The sequence below is a fragment of the Palaemon carinicauda genome, chromosome 24 (genome assembly GCF_036898095.1).
Source record: "Palaemon carinicauda isolate YSFRI2023 chromosome 24, ASM3689809v2, whole genome shotgun sequence".
In the NCBI taxonomy this organism is placed as follows: Eukaryota; Metazoa; Arthropoda; class Malacostraca; order Decapoda; family Palaemonidae; genus Palaemon; species Palaemon carinicauda.
The window spans coordinates 7,684,387-7,707,139 of record NC_090748.1 but is presented as its reverse complement, the minus strand read 5'-3'; the positions used below and the strand labels follow the sequence as shown (position 1 = coordinate 7,707,139).

The 22,753-nt window shown below is 36.6% G+C and overlaps 1 protein-coding gene and 1 long non-coding RNA gene across 5 annotated transcripts in view; one reads left to right on the top strand and one right to left on the bottom strand.

The window, feature by feature from the left end:
* LOC137617804 (uncharacterized) overlaps window positions 1-22,753 on the top strand; it is a 156,441-nt gene that overhangs the window by 90,155 nt on the left and 43,533 nt on the right. The gene's annotated exons all lie outside the window — the stretch shown is intronic.
* LOC137618062 (arf-GAP with dual PH domain-containing protein 1-like) overlaps window positions 1-22,753 on the bottom strand; it is a 95,572-nt gene that overhangs the window by 43,107 nt on the left and 29,712 nt on the right. Inside the window, exons 4-8 of one of the 4 annotated variants that reach the window (XR_011039716.1) lie at window positions 21,137-21,320; window positions 17,406-17,639; window positions 17,093-17,227; window positions 13,252-13,474; window positions 4,897-5,012 (exon numbers count right to left, since the gene is read on the bottom strand). Coding sequence is in view for 3 of the 4 variants with exons in the window: in XM_068348029.1 (XP_068204130.1) it covers window positions 13,172-13,474; window positions 17,093-17,227; window positions 17,406-17,639; window positions 21,137-21,320 (856 nt within the window). In the remaining variant the exon portion in view is untranslated. Of the gene's footprint in view, window positions 1-3,685; window positions 5,013-12,850; window positions 13,475-17,092; window positions 17,228-17,405; window positions 17,640-21,136; window positions 21,321-22,753 lie in introns of those variants that run through there. The other 3 variants (XM_068348031.1, XM_068348030.1, XM_068348029.1) reach the window with 3 other exon arrangements.

Below are 22,753 nucleotides of genomic sequence, written 5' to 3'. Positions count from 1 at the left end.
CTGATGCACACTCCCCGGACCAAGCCAGGGGCATATACCCATAAATTTTAACGAACAATGAACATTGAGAAGTGTAAAGTGCTAAACAGTCTACATTGTCCTGGGATTACCCAGAAAACACCCCAAAAGACTTGGCCTTCCTGCTTCTCAGAGTACGCCTGCCTTAACAGGAGGCCCCGATCTACACTTGGCAAGTGGTGATGATTGCAAACAGCCATACCCCTGAGGTATAAAGCTGAAGTCATTCCCTACTTAAAAGTATAAAATGTTTGCATATATATGTGTAGGAACAAACTTCATTTACAATTAAGTTCCTACCTCCCAACCAAGATAAAATTTCCCACTGCCATAATCAGCCTTCACTAGAAATGCAAGATGAAAGAAATTATTGCCAAAAGTGAACTTATGTCAGCCAGCAGATAATCTTCTCTAGATTGAAGAATGGGGTGTTAGGTTCACGAAGAGCCATAAATTAGGCTAATGTAAAATATGGGTTTGTTTTGAATATTTAGTTACCTTATAACATAGTTAAAATTTAGGTCATACATAATGGACTAGATGGGATAAAACAGTATAATTAAAACTTAGGAAAGAGATCAAGGCATACAAATAGAAAATAAAAGAAATGATATAAAAAAAATCTATAGTCAAATAAAACTAAGAAAGCATACACATATGAAGCAATCAATTCTATGTCATGCTAGTTTTCCAATATGGTCATTCATTTAATGGTTACTACACTTCATATTTGAACTTTAGACACAAAGCTTCTCGTTTTAAAGGATAAATAAAAACCTGTAATACAAAAAATAAGAAACAAGATATTTATTTTTTTTAAATTTGAAAGAAAATAGTTTGAAAAGTGACAATGGTTTACCTTTACTGCATCTAAAGCTTCAATATACACAATGAAATGCAGTACAGTACTACAGCAAGCATAAATATCTACAAAATATTCTCATAGGAGTATACTATGTAATGCAGGCAGTATGAATATTACATGCACCTCATATTACAAAAATAAAGTTATCAAAAACCACAACACTAAGATTACTGACATGCTTTATTAAAATAAATATTTCAAGTTGATATTGTCTGTACATAAAACAGAACATTAGTGAGATAAAATCTTCCAAAAAGATCCTTAAATGAACTGCATGTATTACATTTATGTAGGAGAATAACATAAATAGCAGGGCATTTTACATCCAACCAGTAAAAACCATTAGTATCTACCATTATAAAAGTTGAAAAAAAATTTAATTTTAGTTCCATGCATAAAAACAGTAACATGCTAAGTAAACCAATAAGAAGCTACAAATAACCCTTCAGCAAAAATAAAATCTTGGCCTCATCATGCATTGTTAATTGCAAAACAGAATATTAATTAATTTCATTCACAAATTTTTTGCTTATAGCAGCCTACAGTCATGATCAACAAATTGAATGAACACCATAATTTCAGTGAGAAAGAAAAAGACAGTCACCAGTGAGAGACCATGAACAGATCCTCAGATCAGCAACAGTAATCATGGTCAGTAATTGTGTAGTCTGAAATATGATCTGCATGTTTAAGATGGAATGGTAGGAGAATGCTCAACAGTAACAGGTTCATAAGGAGCACCAAAAGTTTTCCTTAACAACTCCTTTTCACAACAATAGACTGAATTACAATTTACCTTGGGAGATTCAAGCCACTAAAACATCAGACTGGCTCTGTGGAACCTATTGGATCTCCCAAAATAAGATTCACATAAGAATCAGAAAACCTTTTTCTTAGCACATAGAGAAGGTTCAAATTTCGAAAGAAAAAAAGTAAAATTGATTACAAATTCTAACTGCTACTTGTGATGAGACACAGAATGCTAAAGGGGAGAGCCTCTCATTACCAAAGAATAATCCTAGAGGCAACACTGAAAACAGACAAAATCATGTAGAGTTAAAGTCAAGAAATAAAAAAACATGAAATATGCACTGAAGAATCTAATGAATAAGGAACCTGACCAGAAATTGAAATAGTCCCAGAAATTGAAATAGTCAGTCAACTTCAGATTCATAAGTAAAGGTCTAATCACCTTATGTTGCATTCTTGAGATATGGATGTAAACTTTACAAGAAACTTATATCTGCCTTTAATGCACATGTCGATACATAACTGGCTTCACAGAGAAGCTGAAACATAGCTCTGATTTTATGTCCAAGGAACCAAAATTTGTGTACATGGGTTAAAATTAACTTGGGTGAGTTAGGAAGTAACAATTTTTTTTTCTATTCATGAAGTGTCCTTTGACTATGATAAGTCTGGAAAACTGATGTGGACTGGAAAGCAGAGTTAACTCATCTTTTGGTTATTATTTTTATTATTAGCTAGGCTACAACCCTAGTGGGAAAAGTCAGATGTTATCAGCCCAAGGGCTTCAACATGAAAAAAATAGCCCAGTGAGAAAAAGAAATAGGGAAATAAACTACACGAAAAGTAATGAATTATCAATAAGAAATATTCTAAGATCAGTAACAACATTAAAATAGATCTGTCATATATAAACTATGAAGAGAGACTTATGTCAGCCTGTTCAACAAAAAAAAACATTCTCTGCAAGTTTGAACTTTTGAAGTTCCACCGATTGAACTGCCTGATTAGAAAGATCATTCCACAACTGAAATAAAACTTCTAGTACAGTATACATTACTGGGTAGCATTGAGCCTTATGATGGAGAAGGCATGACTGTTAGAATTAACAGCATACAGTATGGTACAGTCCGGGAAGATCTAAATGCAACGGATGGTCAGAGCTACAAAATGGCAAATTGCTCATTGGTCATTCCCAGCCAATCTCATTTAAAATAGCTATACTGTAAAGAAAATGATATCATCTGATTCTCCATCATTATTAGGAAAGCTCATTTACAAAACACATGTATCTTAACACAACCTCAGTTATAAAATTGAAATGATTTCTTGGAAGGTATCAAAGAATACCAGCCAGGCTACAAGAGGTCCTCATGTGATAAAAAAATATGGCAGACCTAAAAGCTTCCAACAATGGTGCTTCTGTGGAATGAAATGTAGTTCAAATAACTGCTCTCATTTTACATAATGTAAAACAGGTTTGATTGCAAAGAGGACTTGGATTAGATAGGTTTGCATTTAGTTGATAATCAGCTACTGAAGCAAAAAATCTTTCATGCCTCCCAAAACATTACTAGAGTAAACTAGGAGCAGAGTTTCCTCCTTAAGCATGAGGTTCCTTAGGAGATTCATCAACTGCATGCATAAGTGGCTATGGACCCTTATTATAGTGAAATTAAACCTTGCCTAATCATACTGAATGATTTAAGGTGTGGACATCCAAATTATTTTAGGGAAGAATAAGACCTTTAGTACTCCAAGTCTAGATGAACATTAGAAAATAAGGTGAAACTTTGAGACTAAACTGAAAAGTGAGCAACACAGAAGTTGAATTATTCATACATTGTAATTCTTCATATGCCCAGAATAGCCCAATTATCCATATTGGGTACACTTTTTCATGCCAAGGCTGTCTACAATTACAATGTATCCCCCCTAGCAAACCTTGGCACTGCCCAATCTGCTGCCATTCTTCAGGGGAAAGTGCCATTAAGCTACTCGGGAACACTTCTTTAAATGCCTCTTGAATAAAAAATTATCTTTGCAACTCTGTCCTTCACTCATATGAAAAAGCTCTTTAGTAGGTAGCCTACAGGTGTTGAAAAGCTCCTTTCTACACCTTGAGTTATCTACAAAAGAAGTAATCTTATACTCTTCCTCATTATACATATGATGCCATGGAAATCCTTAAATTTCTATGAAACCTCCTTGAAGAGATTAATCCAATCTGCTGTGCATGGTGCTCAATATGAGTTATAATAATTTCTTCACCAGCATTTGCAATCACAAAGGAATATTAAATTCTTGCGATCCTAAGAAGACATTTGATTGATGTGTTATCAAAAAGAGAGGCCTTTATCTTTTGAAAATGACTCCAAGTGAACAAAATCTGACTATAATCCCTACTGGGGACCAAAGAATCTATCTGGAACTACACAATGATGACTATCATCTTCTTTCTCTTACTCTGAGGGATTGCAGTATTCAAACGATTTGCCGACCACAATTATGGACTATTATAAATAATCAGTTTGTCATGAAATAAGCAATTTTAAATAAATATACCTGTAATACAAAACCTGTTGAATGAGATTCTCTTTATAATTTAATTGCTACTGTATACATCACATTAGAGAGTAAAAATATGGTCAAGGACTTGACTTTAAAAGTTTGAATAATTTAAAAATATTGTCATATGCAGTTGTGTACTAAAGTAAAAGAAATGAGTAAGTCATATGCAGTTGTGTACTGTGCTCAGGAACTGATAATCTACAGTATCAAGTTATGAAAGACTTTGATTCACCAAAAACTTAAAAGGAAAAACTTTACATCAAAACCATTTTAAGTTAAAAGTTAACAAATCTGTTTCACAGATGGAAATAACTGCAATGATAAAGTTTTAAAGCAGAGTTAAAATACTATAGCCTATTTACCAGATTTTCAAATACTGTACCATCAGAAGTTTTTTTTCTACAGCATTAAATTTAACAACTACAGTACTGTACATATTCTTAAATCAGCACCCTGCAACATTAGGACAATTTTATTCCCTCTGATTGATTTTTATGTTAAAAACCTAAGTTAACAGTTTAACTGATGATAAAATTAATATGAAACTATATTTTATAATCTAAAATAATTCTGTAAAGTATTCCTAGAATAATACTTTAGGCTAAGGCATCAATTAAGTACTGCACCAACCTCAAAAAGAAATAAAACAACAAGTACTGTATATAAAAAAATAAAACGAGGAGATTTTCACACACTGTTCAGACGTTCTGGCCTTATGGGAGAAGAGAAGCTGAATTTCTTCCTTACTAGTGGATCTTGTGAAACAGCCTATTTAGCAGGTTAGACTTCTTGTGGCCGTTCAAAGGCAAGACTGAAATTTTAACCCATAGAAAAACAGATTTAAGAGCAAGTGTAAGCAAGTAAAATCAGCAGTATGTTTATAAGATTTAATTGGGCTTTACGCTATATTAGAATATTAAACGTAGGCTACTTGGAGCCAAAGCAAGAGCAATCACCTGGAATCATAATCAAACGTATCCAAGTCAATTTTTAGATGACATGTATAAAAATAAAAGATTTGCTGCAGTGTCAATACTGACAACTGTCAAAATAAAGTTTTTATACCTATGAAAATGCTAATCATTACTTTATACAGTAGTGTGCAGCTCTTGTTCACTTGGCTGTTTATGAGATAAATTTTAGCCCTACCCATGTGATTTTGTCTTGGAAAGAAAATGTGAAAAAAAGTCTTTGAAGATTTTCCATTGGTGTTGCAAATAGTAAATTATAGTGAATGAGACCAAAACTGCCTTTTAAGCAATCTTCATACATAACCATTTATTAAATTTAAATTGAACTTTGCAAGAAATTTCTCGCTGCTGAAAAACAAATACACCATGGTGTTCTTTAGTAAATCACAGAAAGCCATCAAAAACTATAAAGGCTGCCACATAACAACACAAAAAATACTCCAACTTTAAAACTGCACAGTGAGAATTTTTTTTCAATACAGTACCTATAATTATTATTTCCGCTAATATAAAATTTTGATGCTGATGACATCTCCTCACTTCTACGGAACAAAATATTAAATGAAATGCACCTGTATCAGTATATCATGTTCCATCACAGTATGTGAAAACCTCCAGAATTTGTTAAAGAAGCTAATGCAGTAGTATTAATGATCGGAGGGATACAATAACTAGAAAACTTCAAAAGATGAGATTTTTAACGGAAAAGATAATACACTAAAATAGATTGCTTTTCTCATTTTAAGAAAGCCTAGAATAACCATATTCACGTGATAGAACTGCAATAGCTTCTAACTAATCATGGCAATCAGATCTTACCGATATAACCATCCTTCATAAATAAACTAAACTGATCCTGCGTTTAATTTCCTAATTACAACATTTGAGAGAACTTAAAATTATCTTTAGCTAACACATAGGGTCATTATACCCACCTCATATCCAAATCTGACACCTAAAGGTTATCGAATATCAAAATAAAAAGTGTAGCAAACGTTTCTATTACTCAAGACTATTAAAATTAATCAAATATATCCATCCCAAAAAAAATTTAAAATTAATGCTCCCATAATTTTACTGATGGGCAACAATTATCAATTCTATTTATACAACATTTATTAGGTAGTTTAATAAGATAACCAAGTCACATTTCAAGGTTTGACAACTTATCCTTGAAAAGTTAGCACGATGCATGTTTTTATTTCTATGAACCTCCCTTGGTGTTAATATGGCTTCTCTCATGAAACTGGTTACATGTCATTGTCCACACTAAAATTAAAAATTTCCTATCTTCCTTCCTTGCAATAGCCCTGCCCCTCTGGTGTCGTATGGGGATCATATGGCAGTGTATGGAAAATCTACTGTGTGGTTAAGGCTAATAATTTTGTCTTTTAGTTCTCTTGCCGACAGGTGCAAATGCAGTCGACCTGCGTTCCAGGTTACAATTTTGTGTTTTAGGAAATTCTATGGAATAATAGGGTATGTCTTTTTCTTGCTTTTCTGTTTCTTGAGAGCATTGTTCAAGGAAATAACTGCTGGGCGATAATGATTTTTATTCTCTGGCACATGCCCGGGGCAAATGTTTGATTTCAATAACTGGGTTTTCAAGTTTAATGACTAAAGAAATGTATTTTCCTGGCAATAGAATAGAGAGTGTACTTGAAACTTTCTTTGGCAGACTCTAATGCGAGAGTTACATCAACTCTCAAGACAGAAAAGTTTGCAATCATTCAGATCTTAACCTTATTTTAGATTATTTGACCTGTTTAGATAAAACTATTTTGAATGGGTCTCTGGAGGCTACTGCAGTGTTTGCAAACTTTGTTGTCAAATGTAGGAAACAATTGTGCTGCTCAATGGTTGGGGGAGTATCTGATGCACAGAAACTTTATTCTATTACTTTTCCTTGATGGGATTGATAATGTGGTGGTTTATATATAGCCTCCACAACACAAGGTAATTTTCACAAAGCATTTCATATTCTTTTAACAATTCCTGGCTGACACTTTCAAAGATTTTATTCTTATCACACCTAAGGAGTCTTTTCGGAACAGATCTCACTAAACTGATGTGTAGCCTGATTTTTATGTGTAATTTCAGGCAATTTGTTTTCCAAATTTTACTTAACCTAGCTAGGATAAGGTAAAATAGTACTGCATAAATATAGTTTTCAAGTTGTGTTGATATATCGTAGAAATTTCTAAGTTTTAAATTCCTTCATATTATTAGGCTTTAGCCCCTCTGAAGTGTTTAGTTTTATCACTTTAAACCTGGATGTATAAGTTATTAAACTTTATTTAGTTTACAGTGAATTACTATTAAACTAGTTTTAGGTAAAGGTCAGTCTCTGGTAATTTCAAGTATATAATTTGGATTGAAAGTGGGAAGTCCTAATTTTCCTTCACTATTCCACCTCCATTTCAATGCAGGAGCCCGCAATATGATTGCCAGGGGAGGTTCATGGAAATAAACAGAATTTTAATAATAAAATTATTCATTTCTAGACTTACCCTGTCATTCATACATATGGACCCCTACTCACCACTGAATATTATTGTCAAGAGATTGTTAAACTGGTTTCGATTTGAGACTGAAAGACAAAGTGATAGTTCTTACCCATGAGGTAGTACTGTAATGTATTGCCACATGCTGCCATATGATCAAAATATTTCCCTAAAGAGGCAAGGCTATTACAAGGAAAGAAGACAGGAAATTTTTAGATTTAGGGCAGACATATATATTAAACCAGGTTTGAGGGATAACCAATATGAACATCAGTCGAGTATAACTGAAAGTAATTTTATTTTAAAAATTCTGCTTTCCTTTTTCTAACTTGCACACAAAACATACAGACATTGGGACTAAAAATATTTTCTACCTTTATTCTAAATTAAGTTGAAAATCTGCATAAATTAAAAAAAAAATATTTAAAGTAAAATTTGGTCAGTATTTCACTTACCCTCTGTGCAAAATAAAAGAAGTAACATACTGTACTTTATCATATATGACACAGAAAAAATATACATATGTAAAATATCAGTCAGTACAGCATGATGACACTCGGAAAAAATTCCTCTTTCTTTTGTAGTAAACTTAAGATGCTGCATATGTTAATGCTATTCAATGCTCAATAAAAATACTTGATTGATTTCTGATGTTCAGATAAGAAAAATCTATTAAAAAGTTTAGAAGGCATCAGTATTTTAAGTTTCCTGGCTCTCTCATTTTGTCATATATTTATTCATTATCATTTTTTTAATTAAACCATATCACAATCTGGCATTAGTAGCAAATCATACAAAAATAAAAATGTCAGAAAAGCAAATCATGCTACTCATGCAATCATAAATGCTAATGAGATTTTTTCAAAACAATTTCATGCTTTTTATAAAAAAACTACTGCCTCATTAGAGCTAACTATTCATATATCCCAGAAGGAAACCAAATATAAAATTACAATATTGTACAGTATATTACTATCATTAAAATTTTGATGAAAAAGATTGAAAGGACTACAGACTCCCATTTTTATATTAAACAAAAGGGCCCATAGAATTTATTCATAAATGAATGGTAAAAATTGGGGCAAAGTATAGAAAAATAAGCCTTAGTTTTCATTACAACATTTCCATATTGTAGACTTTCGTTGTGCTCGAACAAAAGACTTTTTCTTCAATATACATAAAAAAGGGAACTCGGTAAGAGTTCACGAAGTTAAGACTGCTAAGAGAAGACAGACTAAAAGGAAGGGAAGAAGAGTATTGTTAAGTAATGCAAAGAAAAAATGCAGTTTGTGCTCAGGCATTGCTGCAAAAAATGCTGATCATCACTTAAAATGAGCAGATCACAATAAAAAAAGAAAAAAATATATATATAGAAAATTCTGTACTTCTTGCAAGGAGAGGAATGTTGTTCAAGTGAGAATATAAGCATCACCTTCACCACCTAGCAGAGTTTCAATTTTTCCTCTTCAGGTTAACACAGTTTACACTCAACAAGGCATACTGTAAACAGTACTAACAACATCTCCATAAAAAGGTACAGAATACAGTTTGCCCTGAGTGATACACATGGTAGCACAATTTTTTTTAATTTTACATTTCTAACCACCGTTGGATATTTTTTTCTTTCCATAGACCCTTTCAACTATTTTAACTTCTCTTGTTCTAATTTCTGTCCTTCATTCAAGACCAAACCCCTTGGCCAAAAATTATGAGTTGGAAATATAGTGGAATATAATAGTAAATTTTACAAGTAAGTTATATTTCTCATGGCTATAACCTAATTCCTTTAAAATAGATGACTTCAGCATAAGCTAGACGATCTGCTGAATTATTAATAAGGTAACTGGAGAATGGTCATATAAGACTTTCAGTGTAAAAATATAGGATTGTTCCACACCAGATGACATATCCAGACATGGAATGTCAAAAGCAAGTCTGGAATGGACTCGGATGGACAATAGAGAGAGAACGTGCAAAGCAAGGCATCCCACTAGTGACAACAGACGACATACCGCCACATTGCAAACCAAACCTCCTTCTTCCTCTTAACACCCTTACTGGAGTAAGCCTTGGAGGGGCAAGAGTAGCTGGAGCACAGTCCAACTCCTGGAGTAAGAAGCTGCTGGTGATCCTTGCTGGAATTTCAATGATGCTAGGGTTTTAATCAAACCTGAGCCAGATGGCATGGCTGCCCTCAATGGCTTGGCAGAAGTTGCTATTGAAAAGTGAAGCCCCTTGAGGGCAAGCACAATGGATGAAGGAGTCGACCAATGGGCCTCTCCTTCCACTGCTGCATTAACATCATCCTCCAGAAAGAGAAACAAGGAGCCCAGCACTGATTCTATCTAAAGTGTTACTGTCATCATTTCCATGCCAAAAGCCAAGCAAGTTGTTTATCTGGTGAGAAAAGGAGAAAATTCCATTCCTGAAGATAACACAAATCTGCATAACTTTGCCAAGTACTACAGGGTTTAAACCCGTTGGCCAGGGTCAAATTGAACTGTCCTCTGCATCGAAGCCAATTGTCGAGTTAATGGGGAAGGCAAATATTTCCTAGATTGGCAAGACAGAAGTGAGTATTCACACCCAAAGATCCAAGTAATCACATTATTTAGGGCTTTATTATTAGGTTCGAACTGCAAGCATCGAAGGTCAGGTTCCACACAGTGTAGATCGTTGAAAAGTCTCACAACAGCCACAAGCTAAAAGGACCACTCACTGTGTACTGACACTGAAGAAACTTGACAGAGGCCAGGTTCTTCTAAAATAGAGAAAATGGATTTGAATGTATGAATGGAAGGAAGACAATGGATTGGGATGCAATTGGTCTCATTTCATTTAAAAGAGACAATCCCTGGAACTAAGGGTTGGCTGAGATAAAGTGGTACCCTGTTCTCTTTCTCTAGTGACTGGGTGTTAGAAGAAACAGTGGTTAGAAGCACGAGAAGCATGGCCCAGGCCTCTTAAGCATGGTCGGTTGTAAGCAAGTACAGGGTGATCACATGATTGGAAGCACGAGGAGCGCGGCTCAATGATCTGGAGCAAGAGAAGCACGGACTGGTGCTCAAAAGTCATGACAGCTTTTTCTTGGTACACCTTTGTGCCAACGATGGAAAAAGGAAGAGACTGTTCTCCAGGCACCAAAGGGGAAAACAAGAAGGGAGGACATAAGATTCCTCCCCTTCATTCAGACTGAATACAGTTAAACAGCTGTCAGACCAAGATTTGTCTATCACTGCCAGAGGAGGGTAGCTTTTGTAGACTGTATTTTACCTCCATCAGCCTACAGTGCTGGTGTTCAGTCCAAGAAGATCGCCCACCTGCATCTGGTGAAAACAGCAGAACAGAACTATAATACCAGGCTCACATTCAGCTGACCAACCCCAGAGGTACTGGTTGGTGATAAAGATCTGTAGTGGCATGAGGAGTAGCAATCAATGCCATCCATACCTACCGTACAGTGCTAGTAAATGATTCAGGTTCACGATTGCTAACCAACTCTAAAGTACCATATGCTTTGGGAACAGTTCTCCATCCTGTTTGTAAAAGTATTCTCTCATTTTGGATTGTAGCGTTGATTAATGAAGCCATTATTTCCATCAGATCTCATTCCTTCCAAATTCATTCTTCTGTTTGGTTTTTCATTAACTTTATTCCTGACAGATTAGAGAGTACCTTGTATCATCTTGAGGAGTTAGTGTGATCAATATCTCTAACAGCCGACCATATAGTGCTAGAGATCCATGTGGTAAGATTGTCCACCTGCAACAACAAAATGGAGGTGCTGTTCACCAGTCTCATGCTTTGGTAATTGACCCCAAAGGTAGTGGAGTGAGTTAGTTCTGTATAGTATGGGGTGGAGAGCTAACGGTGAAAGACAATCCTCCGAAGTCATGAGAGTAAGATGAAAAGTAAGAGCATGCATCCCACTCTCCCCGAGAGCCTGCACCCAGAGGTAACTGTCACACTGGCTGATACTCACCTGGTCTAACTGTGAAGGCACCAGTTAGCAGGTGAGCATTGTCACTCCATAAGGAGCTTTTAGCCATAAACTTTTCAACGTGACTATTCTTCCGTCATCGTCTTCTATAAAAAAGAAGTGTCCGAGTGAGAGGAGAGAGAGAGACTCACTCCCTCTACCCTTTGCCAACAACTCTTCCTTGCTGCGACAGAGGAGTCATGGTCAGGGTGATCAATAATAACAGGACTCCTTTGGAGGAGAAAGCTACAAAAGCTTCTTCTGTAGGAAGGCAAACCATTACACAGTTTTTTTGTCACATGGGGACCACTAGGAACACTCACTGAAACTGGCACAGGTACCACACTACAACAAGCACAAAAAAAGGATCACCACCTTGGGGAACATTACTAGACACAGGTAAGGGTGACACTCGGTCCTTTACAGGTAACTCCCTCCTGGGAAAGGATACCATCCGATCAAAGTTAATCATCTTTCGAATTGGAAGAGCGTGAAGGACTATCTCAAAGGGGGTTAGGGGAGGACTTGTACAGTCTGCCCTTCATAAAAGGTACACGACACATGACTCACAAATAAACCATAACCACATAACTTAATTTTCGGTGCACTTCAGCTGTCAGAAGTAAAAGCACTCGCCTAAAATAAACCACTTATATCAAACCAAAGTAAGAGAAAGATCCAACAGTGAAGGAGTGGAGCAATAATACATCTGTACCGGTTGCAGCCAGAGTCAAACATAGCTAGTCTGTGACATGTAGGTGGGTGGGATTGTTCAAGATTCAGTGGCCATTGCAGCTCGTGCTGAAGTCATCTATTTTTAAAGACAAAATATTTGTATACAAATAGGAACAAATGACTTGGTGGTCCTAATCAAACTAGTTTAATGTAATAATTAAAACATAGTAATGCAATACTGTAAAAACTAATACCCAACAGGACTGACATACAGTTAAGGAAACCATAAGATGATTACACCAGGTAACTGTCAGGCAGTAATCAGAACAGTGATCAATCACAAAATAAAATGAGAGAAGAAACGAAAAGAAAAGGAATTAAGAAGATGATATATTGTCCAGAAGAATGTCCCTGCGTGTGTGTGTGTGTATGTGTGAAAAAAAAAAAAAAAAAAAGGCTCTGGTATGCTAATGGTTTGTATTACTAAATATGAACTATACTAAATGTATACACTATACTTTTTAATACTTATATACATATATATTGATTTAAGTTTTAGTATTCATAAGTCATTGTACTATTTCATTTGATAACTTTTGAAAACATATATAGATGGAAATTACTTTGATATACTCTACTGTGTACAGTGTACTGTACACAAAGCTCATGATATATTGCATTATGCATTAGCAAATAAATGAACAAACATTATCCATTCCAGAGAATATTCTAAAGCACCGCTTATAACATGTCTCTTAACCTACGTATTCCTTCTATAGATGTTATAGTTATCATAGAGTACTGTACATGCCAGGGATAGGGTAAAGAAGGAAGATTAGCGTCATGGTAATCTCAATGAAGATAATGCAAAACCGCGAGAATTACGTGAATTCCTTTTAGAAGATGCTAATGACATCTTACATTGATTATCTTGTGGTCTAAGTGGTCTTTCTAATACTGCATTAATGGCTGCCATCCATCTCGCTCTCTCATCCCAAGTGGTGGCCGACATGACGTATGTGCGATCAGGAGTGATGAGGGAAAATGCGAAGTCATGCTCTTTGCATCCTCTGGGAACACCTTCCTTTGTACTATAATTGTCATCCTTATAGCCTAGAAATATTTCTCCTCTAGGGAAGGCATCCTGAAAAAATAGAAAATAGCTACAGTTTTTCACATAATAACTATAATGACTATAAAGTTATATTGATTAAGCTACCTATCAAGTAATTGTATTTAGAACTATAGCATTAGAGCATTATTTCTACCATCTTAAAAATAACTGAATAAAACCTGTATACTGTACAGAATTATAAAGAATCTAAATAATTTATTATTAACCTAATACCCATAAATTATTTCTATCCTCTTGAAAGCAATTTAAATAAAACCTAAGCACAGTATAAAAAAATAAAAATTTCTAATTATTCTAATAAAGTTAATTTTTCTCATACAGACAAGCTAAGTAACAAAAGTTCCTACCACAGGTACAGTATAAGAATAATTTTCTAAAAACAAAAATCCCAAATTTTAAAAGGGATTTGTATTTTTCCTAACAATAGAAACCTAATTCCTTTAAGTAGGGACACTCAGTCTTGCCTCTCATTCTAGACTTACAACACAACCTCCATTTTAAGCGGGGTTTACACGATTGAACGGTTCGTCGAATCCGTTGACAAACCTGCTTGTCCAACAGTTCGAAGAGGTGGAGTCAGCCACATAAGCATAAAGTTTGTGGACATTGAAACCCCGCCCACAAAAGTCAGGAGAAAACAGACATTCTTCGAACCGTTCGACAAGTGTGTTTGACAACCCAATACCCCGTTCACACATTCGAACATCACTTCAAACACTTAACCGTTCGACCGTGTAAACCCCGCTTTACCCAAGATATTTCTTATTCCGTGAAGGAGGGAGATCTTCGCAATGATCTGTTGAGCAACCGCCACCATCCCAAGAATACAGGTACTGTATCCTTGGACCTGTGAGTATGCTCCCACACGTCATGAGCCAAGAAGATTCTGTTGTTATCTGCCTCTTTGGCTTCAGGAACTACGCCGCTGACAGCTTCTTCCTGAGAGCTGGAATAGGTCTATGTCTGACTTCGTGCATTCGAACCTGGGATGCTCCCTTTGTCTCCTCACCAGCCATAGGAGCACGTTTGACTGTCTAATAAAGCCAAAAAGAATGTGTTCATCGATCTTTTCTCTTATTCTTTGTTGTTTGTAGGAAGAGTTCTCATGTCCTCCCAGGATGGGCAGGCAAGTCATCCTGATCCTGCTGGCCACTTCTTGTGGGGAAGAGATGAAGGACTCTAAGCCGTGACCAGAAACGCCTGAACTAGGTGATGAGAAACTGTATCCTCCAGAATGTTTTGCGAAACAGGCCAAGATACGTCGTTCCCTACTTGCTTTGTCAAGGCTAAGCTAGTAGAGGATAGTCCGAGAGTCAAAGCCCTATCTTCTGCCTGTCACCCGGATTCGAACAGGTTCACTTGAGAGACCTGCAAACTTTAAAAATATTCCCTGCAAGCTTGAAAATTTAAAAATTTGCATCCGAGGGCTATACAGTATCCTTTACCACGAAGATTGGGGAGGTGTAAATGCTGAGAAATTGCATGTTCCAATCTCTATTGTGCGAAGCATTCGAAAGATCTGGGTGTTTGATTAAATCTCAAAGCATGGGAAGATTTTCTGTCCTGGACAGTCTCTGAGCATGGGAAGATCTAAGCCTTAGAACAGTCTCTCCGTGTGGGAAGATCTAGGCCTTGGAACAGTTCCTGAGTGTGGGAAGATCTAAGCACTGGAACAGTCTCTGCACAACAGAAGATCTCAAGCTTTGAAAGATTTTAGTGTGTTGGTAGACCTCTGGGCTGGGAGTGCTTGGGTAGAACAGACAAAAGGTGACATGTATTAGTTACCTGGTGATTCAAAAGTAAAGATAACTAGAAGAACGAGCATAAGTTATGATTGTGTGGTTCCCAATCGCATGACTCCCGATTGCTTATTTCCTATTGTATGGTTCTCAATTGTATGATCCCCGATAGCGGCCGATCCTGCAAGAAAAGATGACTGCAAAGACCAAGCACAAGCAATCGTGACTTGAAGGGAGACAACACAAACAGAACGTTGTTGTAAAAATGAAGCACGAAGGGATTACCACAAGAAAAACCTCAGCGCTTGTGAAGTGCGTATGAGTGGAACCTTTACACTTGGAGAGCTTTCATGGTGATGAAGTGCATGGAACACTTGAACTCATCAAAGAAAGGATCTGAAGACTCTCCTTCACCTCTGGCAGATCTTTCTGAGACAGCTGTCATCTTTTGGCAATAGTCAAAGGCTTGGTAGCGGGACAGGAAGAAGATACAGGGACAATCGAAGATGATCGTCCAGGAAGGGGAAAAAAAGGGCGGCACCACTCATCTTGACCAGCGGTAGTTCCGTACAAAGATAAGTGCAGTTTCTCATGTAAGGAGTCATACATATGTGACTCAAACTGATCGGTCAACCTGGACTTCTTTGATTACTAGTAGGAGTGAAATCACTCACAAAGTAAAGGTTGAAGTGAAGCAAGAACCTAAAGTTTGCCATCTGCAGGGTTGTACAGGCCAAGGATGACACTTTCACAGGGGCAAATATCTTTGAAGAAACAGCACAACTAGGTGATATGTCCTTTGCGCCTTCCCTGCATCAGAAAGACAAGAAGGCAAAAAGAAAACTTATATCCTTCCCATTCACACTCGGCAACAGCAAAACTATCAGGACTACGTTGTCATCACAAGGTCGGTGAGAGAATAAATAGCAAACAAGAGTACGTATTGTCTAACAGGAATAAGAATGTTGATATCAGCAGGTTGCAAAGACAACGGCCACACAGCTACAGTTATTATATTGGAAAGCAACCACAAATCCTATCTTCCACTGAGGGCACCGGAAGTACGTCTTCACTATCTGGTACCTGCAAACAAAGTGGGAGTTCAGTGGCCTGTCGGGTGGGTGGGGCTTACCTGCCACCCTCCACCTAGGTACTACCCCCTTGTTAAGTTTTAACAGCATGCTGTACTCCTATTAAAGGACAAGGGTTTTTATTTGTCTAGGAACAAACAATTTAATGGAAACATTAATTCCAACTATAAAGTAAAGAATTTATATGAGGAACAAAACTACATACAATACAAGACAATCATTAAAAGGAATAAACAAGAATAACACAGCCTATCCTTTCGTGTTTTACCTACACTTATAACTAACTACCTCAAGTCTACAATTGATCTCAGGGTTAAGTACAATCAAAGTCTTCAGAATGTAAATTGCCAACTAAATGTTAATTTTCAAGAAAGGACATCAGAGCATACTTTAAATGCTTAAGTTGTTACTAATATTTCTCTATACACAATCAATTGCCCAGCTATTTCATTTGCAATGTGAAAGCATTAATTCAAAACTATATCTGTACCTGTCAGAACTCATGAGAAGATGGTAATGCTCATTCAATATCACAAATTCAGTAAGTGGTGATAATTTAACTTTAAGCTCATCTGTCATTTTCATGAATACTACCTCTTTGCTTTGTCAATATTGATAATGACATGCTATTGCTTTTTATAATAAAGATAAACATTAATTGGGATAAGCACAAAAGCAAAATCTTTCTTAGGATCTAACTTCTTGTGGAGTTTAAACGAATCTTTAAAAGTAACTTGTATTGAAAAGACTAGCGAAGTTATTACATTTCGGTGAAAAATAAAACTGTTTTCACTTACCAGTTGCCCTTCATGGTACATAAGCTTTCGATCATCAAGAATGCACCAACGCTTTCTATATGCATCTTTTTCATTTGGTCCAGTCTTACACAGCCAACCCTCAATGGCAAAATCTGATGTTAAGTATGGCACTAACTGGAAATACACAAGAAATTTGCTCAATATCTGTAACATGTTTTCAATAGAAGTTGCTCAACACAAACTTACAAATGCAATTTCAGAAACTTCACTACTACAAGATGTCCTGAAGGCACAATATAAAATGTACAATTAATAAATAAGTAAGATAAAATACTTTTTTAATGAAGCTTACCTCTTCAGCACTGGCACTTGGATATGCAACCATCAACCAATTTAATTTTATACTTCGAATTGTTGTGTACCAGTGAATGATGGTTTCACCACTCTCATGATACACATAAATATGTCTTGTTGACCCATCTGTCATGAAAGACAACTGCATTCCATTTTCTTTATTCATTTTGTTTGGTGCCAGGCAGACATTCAGCTCAGACAGAAGTATGGTAACTTTTGGTTCTTTGGAGTTCTGGAAAAAAAATATATTAATGAAATTTTATTGTTTCATGGGTCTACTTCATCACAAGATAATACCTAATAGAAAAGGATTCATAAAAAAATGTCCACAAGCAAGAAAGGCCACATTCATACAAGGAAAGGACACCTATATTTTACCATTTCTACTTCCTTACAGTATACTGTACTGTATTAAAGCCATTACTACAAAGAATAATTAGATCAGAGAAAATAAGAGATATTTAGTATTATGTGGCAGTCACCTTTAAGGATAAGTCGATAAATTCTCTAAAGCATTGTAACAAGAAATTATATAAGTTAGGCTGCATTACAACCTATGGCAAGCAGTCAAAACACCCTAAATTGTTGACATTTACCTCAAAAGCTTCATTCTGAATAAAAACATAATACAGGTATGAGACTCAACTTCTCTCATTTCATCCCAATCACCGATTGTGACAAAAGGCGAAGTGCCGATCTTGACCCTGCAGCAATTGTTTCACGCAGGAGGCCAGAATCAGCCAATTGTCGAGATACATCTATGGACGTATCAAATGCAAGCGGACCCAACCAGTGAATACCTGGGGAGTAGTATACAATCTGAAACACAGGGTTAACTGGTACAGTACGTACACCATACTGTTCAGCAGGTACTTCTGAGAGGACTGATGTATGAGTACTTAGAAATATGCATCCTTTAGATGCACTAAAAGCATAAAGTCTCCTTCTCTAATGGGAGTAAGTGCAGATTTTACCATTTCCATTCTGAACTTTGTTTGTTGACCAAACTGACTCAGAGGAGAGGTTAATGACTGGTCTTCAGCCCCACGTTTACTATTCCACCAGGATGAGTCGGCTGTAGAAGCCCGGAGACCTGTCTCAAACAGTTTCAATCACATTCTTCTCCAAAGCCCTTTACCTCTGTTAGCAAAACCAAGATTGCATTGGGGCCTGAGGCCATTCAGTGCCCATCAACTAGCAAAGCCAGGGCTCTCGGTGATGTTGGAGGATCGTTCATGAACACTATCAATCTCCACAAGTTTAGTAGCGTAAAAGTTACCTCTGGGCCAACTTGTTTAGACTCAGGAAACCAAAGCATTCTTCCTCTTCAAAACCCAGTTAGCCCACTGGTTCACTGACTGGTGTGCCAAGAAGGTTAGTGTACTTCTCCAAAGTCTCAGAGGTCAATAACCCCATTGTTCTTGCAATGTACGTCACTGTGCCTGACCACAAGAAAGCTTGGAAGGTGGCCATGGCAGAAGATTCCATGGCCACTGACTCAGGCCGAGAAGGAAGTACCATCTGACTTGAATCTCGTCAAGAGGCGGCCTCAAAACAGTGAGCACACCGACAGGTAAACCTGATGAGGTGATGACACAGTAAACTCTGGTCCATAGAACTTCCACTACCTCAAGAGAAACGAGAGAAGAGCCTCAACCACCGATGGGGTGTGGCAAACACTGGGGGAACTTCACATGCCATCAGAATCTGGAAAGCCCGTCAATGTAGCTTTGAAGGTTCCTTGCTCATGACATCTACTCCCCAGTGAGAGCAAGTCACGGGACACATGTACAAGAGTGGCAGCAGCAGATGCAGTCAATGAGCACAGAAGAGGAAAAGAACTTCTTCGGCATCTTCTTGGGCATTGCCAAGACAGACCCTGGACAAGGCTTAGCTCTCTTCCACTCCCTTCCCAAAGCATACGCCTGCCACTGCACAGGAGGCCACGACCTTCACTCGGTTCACGGGGATGATTGTGAACAATTATACTCCCTACAAGAAGCACAGAGAGTGTGTGGAACTACAACCGGTTTACCCGTAAACCAGTTGCAACATCCTTTTCCCCGGCAAGTGCGAATCTCTTGTTTCACATCCATAACAATTAACAGCCAGCATTCACTTCCTGAAAGAAAAAGAAAATAAAAAAAAAGTTTGATTAAGGGCGCAACAATACATCTGTACTCGCAGCCGAAAACAAAGTGCTGTTCTTCCGACAGGTGAAGGGGTTGGGCTTCTCAACCCCACTCACCACCTGTCATTAACTACCTCATTAACGATTTTAACAATTACAATGGCTGTTCTGGCTTGCCCTGAAAACACAAAAGGTTTGTACTATATACACATAGAAACAAAACTGCGACAAATGATAACCTCTATATGAAACGCTGACTCAAGAAAAATGCTTCATTCTTATATTTTAGTTTTATTATTATTATTATTAATTGCTAAGCTACAACCCTAGTTGGAAAAGCAGAATACTATAAGCCAAGGGGCTCCAACAGAGAAAATAGCCCAGTGAGGAAAGGAAACAAGGAAAAAAAAATTTTCAAGAACAGTAATATTAAAATAAATATCTCTTATATAAACTGTAAAAACTTTAAAAGAAAATAAGAGGAAGAAAAATAAGATAGAATAACTGTGCCTGAGTGTACCCTCAAGCAAGAGAACTCTAACCGAAGACAATGGAAGACCATAGTACAGCGGCTACGGCACTACCCAAGACTAGAGAACAATGGTTTGATTTTGGAGTGTCCTTCTCCTAGAAGAGCTGCTTACCATAGCTAAAGCGTCCCTGCTACCCTTACCAAGAGGAAAGTGGCCACTGAACAATTGCAGTGCAGTAACCCCTTGGGTGAAGAAGAATTGTATAGTAATCTCAGTGTTGTCAGGTGTATGAGGACAGAAGAGAATATGTAAGAAATAGGCCAGACTATTCGGTGTGTGTATGTAAGCAAAGTGAAAATAAACTGTAACAGAGAGAAGGATCCAATGTATTACTGTCTGGCCAATCATAGGACCCCATAACCTCTAGGGGTAGTATCTCAATGGGTGGCTGGTGCCTCGCCAACCTACTACCTTCAGTTTAGGTACGTTTAGTTTAGCTTCACAATGACACCATGGCAAGTTTATAATAGGGAAAAGAAATTCACAGCAATCAATAAAATAGAAATATTGACTCATAAGAAGTCAGTGTGGGATTTACCAGAGATGACTTTTGGGACTCCCTTAATCTTAAAGAGCCAATACACAAAATATACACAAAGTATAATAAAATTCAATATATTATTAAGAATTAAAAGCTAATATAGATGATTATAAGAAGAAAAAACTAAATAAGCAAGAGAGGAATAGAGATATTCATATCACAGTACAGTATACAGTTATGACTTATTCTTTCTTTTGGCATACATTGGAGCAATACAATGGGAAGTAGTAAAGGGATAATGTTAGCAGCCATAACTGAAGCAATAAAGACTAGCACCTAGGAAATGGTGCTGGCTTAAGGTCTTTGCTATGGTCACCCTCACTGCTCCACTAATCCACAAAGTAAATAATGATCAAATATATCAACATCATTACTAACCATTTTAGAGCATCAACACTACTTTCACAAAACCTTATTAGAATGTTCAAACATTGTAAATTAAAACCATCATGAGAACTCTTAAATGCAATGAGTAATTTTGAAATCCATTAAAGTTCCAGTACTTGTATTCATGTTCAACTTACCTCTTTGCTGAAATATTTCAGTGTGTTATCTGCTATGACAAATCTACGGGGATAATATTTGTTTTCATCTTTAGCCTTTTTCATTAAAATTCCCTCCAAATTATTTCGTATATATGTTTGTTTGTCGACATCAATAAACTCTTGTCGCTGATACTTCGCTCTTATCCACTGTTCTATCAACACCCTGTAAAAAATTAACAATGATATGTTACTGTTTTCAGGTAAGCATACAAATAACAATGAAGCCCTAACCTTGTTATTTTGAAATGTCAAAATCCGAGATCATAAAAGAAATGGATTAAAGTGCTCCCTGTTTTCATCTATCAATGTTCAAGAAAAGTAAGGACAATTTTTTGAAGAGCAATTAGCTGATCTCTAACAGGTTCCTTGATAGTAAACAAACAAACTCAAGTCTATAGGAGTTACCTCTTAAAATATGCTGGATACCTTACTTACAGGTACTTCTATCATTTTCAGGACAAAATACAAATCAAATCATAATTATAAAGTTAACCTTTTCTTTGATTTTACTCAACTATACTTAAAATTCCAATTGTGCAAGAACTATAAAGCATAATTAATTTTCTTAATATAAATACAGCGCAGTACAGTTAAAAGTTTTTATTGAAGTGTCACATGTACCTTTGGAATAATATTAGAAAATGTTATAAAAAAATACAGTATATAAAATCACATCAAACAATACAAAACATCAAATAATCCATAATATAATATAAACATGTTATTAATATAAAAATTCTGTATTCAGAATATTGTTTATATGCGACAGAATGAAAAAAAAATACTCCAACATATATTAACTAATGGGCTATAGGTTAAAAGTGTTTGCACAACTCTTCAATTATGAAGACAATAGTTCCCTTTTTATAAGGTGATGAATACAAGAGTTGATGGGAGAAATACAAGGGGAAGGCCAAAGTTTTGATGGATGGATGGAGTGAAGAAAGCTCTAGATAATAGGAGGATAAATGTTAGAGAGGCAAAAGTGTGTGCCAGAAATAGAAATGAATGGCGAGCAATTGTGATGCAGTTCTGATAGGCCCTGGCGCTTCCTCCGGTCACCTTGCTGAACACTGAGGTAGCAACAGTATGGGGATTCAGCATATAAAGTTTCATTTGTGGTGGATGATGGGGAAGAGTGGGCTGTGGCACCCTATTAGTACCAACCAAACTCAGCTGAATCACTTGCCAGGCTGGGAGGAGCGAAGAGAAGAAAAGTCCTCTTTTGTTTTTGTTTTTTTCTTATGTCGGCAACCCCTAAAATTGGGGGAAGTGCCTAGGTAGATATAGATAGAATTTTAAAAGCATTAAGATCCACCTTCTGACATACTGCATAATTTATTCATGAATGTCTCAATTCCTTGATAGAATGCAGATTTTATTTGCAATGTGCCAAATACTGTACAAAATCAAAATGAAAGAAGATGTAGATGTCACTGATGTACCCAAGTGACTAGGTAAAGTACATCTTTCACTCCAGCGACACTAAACGCAGTCTACTTGGTGTTGTTTTTCAGGCATTTTTGGAGAAAATGGCTTCCCAAGAAGGAATAAGTGATTGGAAAAGTCCCTCATAACTAAGCTAATTGTGAGGTG